Here is a 2,290-nt window from a genome sequence, read left to right as displayed (position 1 = left end):
ACCTCGGAATAGGAGTGGGCGAATGGAGACATTGAAGACGATGTAGCAGTTGACCTCGAAGAGGCGGGGATGAGACCAGGAGAGACGTTCGGGGTTGAGTCCTCTGGGCTGGGGATTAGATCGGATTAATCTACCTTAGATCTGTTCTCATGTCCAGCAAAACTGTGACGGAAGCTTACTGTCGATCATAATCACTTCAAATCACTCGGGAAAAAAGACATCAACAACATGAACAACAAATGAGTAATCACAATCATCATATCAAGTCGTCCATTAAATCATGGTGTCAACATATAACCACGGAGTGGAAAAACAAAGAGAGACTTCGGTAGTTAAAGAGTGGCAGCAGACTGTCTGAATGAAACCAAACAGTGAAATGCCCTCGACACACTCCAACTTATTAATCGGATGATCATTACTATGTCAATGGTAATCATATCAATTTCAATAAGTGGGTGGATGGATGGATAGATAGATAGATAGACGCATAGATCGGTAGATTAGTAGATAGATAGATAAGAGGGTAGAATGGATTCTGTGGCTCAGGAGGAAGTGGCAATGCAACAGGGCTCCCAGATGAACAATGGCTTGCGCAGCTGACTGCACCGCTTCATGCTGTGGAGCAGCTCCTCGCGGTTGCGCCGCTTGGAGGTGAAGAGCAGCTTGTTGTCGAGTGGCAGGTGGTGTTCGTCGTCGCCGAGCGAAGGCCGCGCTCCCATGTCGTTGTAAGCTTCAGTGGAGTCGCTGAGGGTAGAGGCTACCACTACTGCAGCTGCTGCGGTGGCGGGTGTCGGTGGTGGTCGTCGTGCCACTGTCGCTGGTGTGATAGCTTGCCACCGGCTGATGCTGTTGAGATTGCTCTGCTCGCACTTGGCGTTGCTGCTCCGCGGCGTGCCGCCGACGAACTTGTTGATGACGAGAGAAGACCGGAGGATCTTCATGGCGCTGCCGTTCTGTTGCTGGGGTTGTGTGCTCACTTTCACCTCGATGACGGTTCCCCTGTCGACTACTTCCACTTCCTCTTCTTCCTCCTCCTCGTCGTCGTCTGCCTCGTAGCAGTTCTTCAGTTTCACTTCCTCTGCTTTGTTCTCTTCGATTTCATCGATAACTTGGTGGTGCTCGTGTGGCTGTTCGATTTCGACGGTTTCGGAGGAGTCATCGTCGAAGGTGGCGTCGACGAAGGAGAGGAGGAGGCGACCGCCCTCGCGCTGAGCGTGGAGGTAGTTCCGGGAAGGTACGAGTACAGCCTGGACGACGAGGCGGCCATCGCGGCGATGGGGCCTCATGTGGAGGCAGGGCCCGTCGCGGCGGGAGAGAGATGGCAGCGGCGGAGGGAACGAACGCGACGGCGACCTCCTGCTGATGGAGCAATTGTAGTTCACCGATACGAGCTCATCCGCTTTGCGTTGCGGCACTTGGCGCTCCTCTGTTTCAGTTCTAGACCACAGTCCTCCTCGTTCTTCAACTACTGCCACTTTCTCATGCACGTCGTGGTCTTCTTCTTCCGTCTTTGTCTCGTTCTTGGGCGAGTAATCGAAGTCAAGGCCGTCGGGAACCGAGGAGAAGTCGTCGGAGCCACTCTCCGAGCCGAGGCTCTCCGTGCACATCTGGAGGCTCATCTGGCTCAGCGAGCTCGAGGACCGCCTCATCAGAGGATGAACATAAGGAGCCGGCGGATCGGCGGCCACCGGACTAGCGCCCTTCTGCGCTTGGATGGCACTCCAGATGTCGAATTGCACCGGCCGGTTGTGGTCGTCTTCCACGGCCATCACAGGGTCATCTTTCGTCTCTTCTGGCGCAGGCCAGCCGTACTTCTCCAGGTGGAAGGGTGATTGCAGCACAGCCACCGACATCTTCGGGCACAAAGTTTGGAACTCGATCGACAGGATATAGAATATGAATCACTGCAAGGAAAAGAAAGCATGGCAAAGCAATAAGAACTCGGAGGATGAGAGAGTGCAGCCCCACGGATCATATTATAGCAGCAGGAGAGGCGGAGAGCGGGAAGCAGCAAGTGAAGACAAGTCTGTAAAACTGTAGTTTACCTCTACCAAGGCTGTATAATACTGAGATGCAGTCGAGTTGCTGAAAGAGAGCAGGAAATGGAAGGTAGTGACAAAGAGAGAGGGAGAGAAAGAGAGAGAGAGAGGTCTGATGTGATCCCTCTCCTCCTCTTGTCCACCACCCTCCTCTCAGAGAGAGAGAGAGAGAGAGAGAGAGAGAGAGAGAGAGAGATCGGCTTGGCTTGAGATGTCTCAGAGGAGGCCAAGCTGATGAGAAACGAGGGAGG

General features: G+C 53.6%; 1 protein-coding gene across 1 annotated transcript; it reads right to left on the bottom strand.

Moving 5' to 3' along the window:
- Positions 1-244: 244 nt before the first annotated feature.
- LOC135642043 (protein FAF-like, chloroplastic) lies at positions 245-2,290 on the bottom strand. Its single transcript, XM_065157821.1, has 2 exons — positions 2,046-2,290; positions 245-1,904 (listed from the first exon to the last, which is right to left on the bottom strand). The coding sequence occupies exon 2, from the start codon at positions 1,851-1,853 to the stop codon at positions 543-545; it is 1,311 nt and encodes a 436-aa protein (XP_065013893.1). The 5' UTR covers positions 1,854-1,904; positions 2,046-2,290; the 3' UTR covers positions 245-542.

This window comes from Musa acuminata, chromosome BXJ3-7 (genome assembly GCF_036884655.1).
Source record: "Musa acuminata AAA Group cultivar baxijiao chromosome BXJ3-7, Cavendish_Baxijiao_AAA, whole genome shotgun sequence".
Taxonomy (NCBI): Eukaryota; Viridiplantae; Streptophyta; class Magnoliopsida; order Zingiberales; family Musaceae; genus Musa; species Musa acuminata.
The sequence above is the reverse complement of the archived record's forward strand: the minus strand, read 5'-3'. Positions and strand labels throughout refer to the sequence as shown.

Bases quoted from the DNA above. Each gene is read 5' to 3' on its own strand.
- LOC135642043 (XM_065157821.1), bottom strand. From the start codon at position 1,853: ATGTCGGTGGCTGTGCTGCAATCACCCTTCCACCTGGAGAAGTACGGC.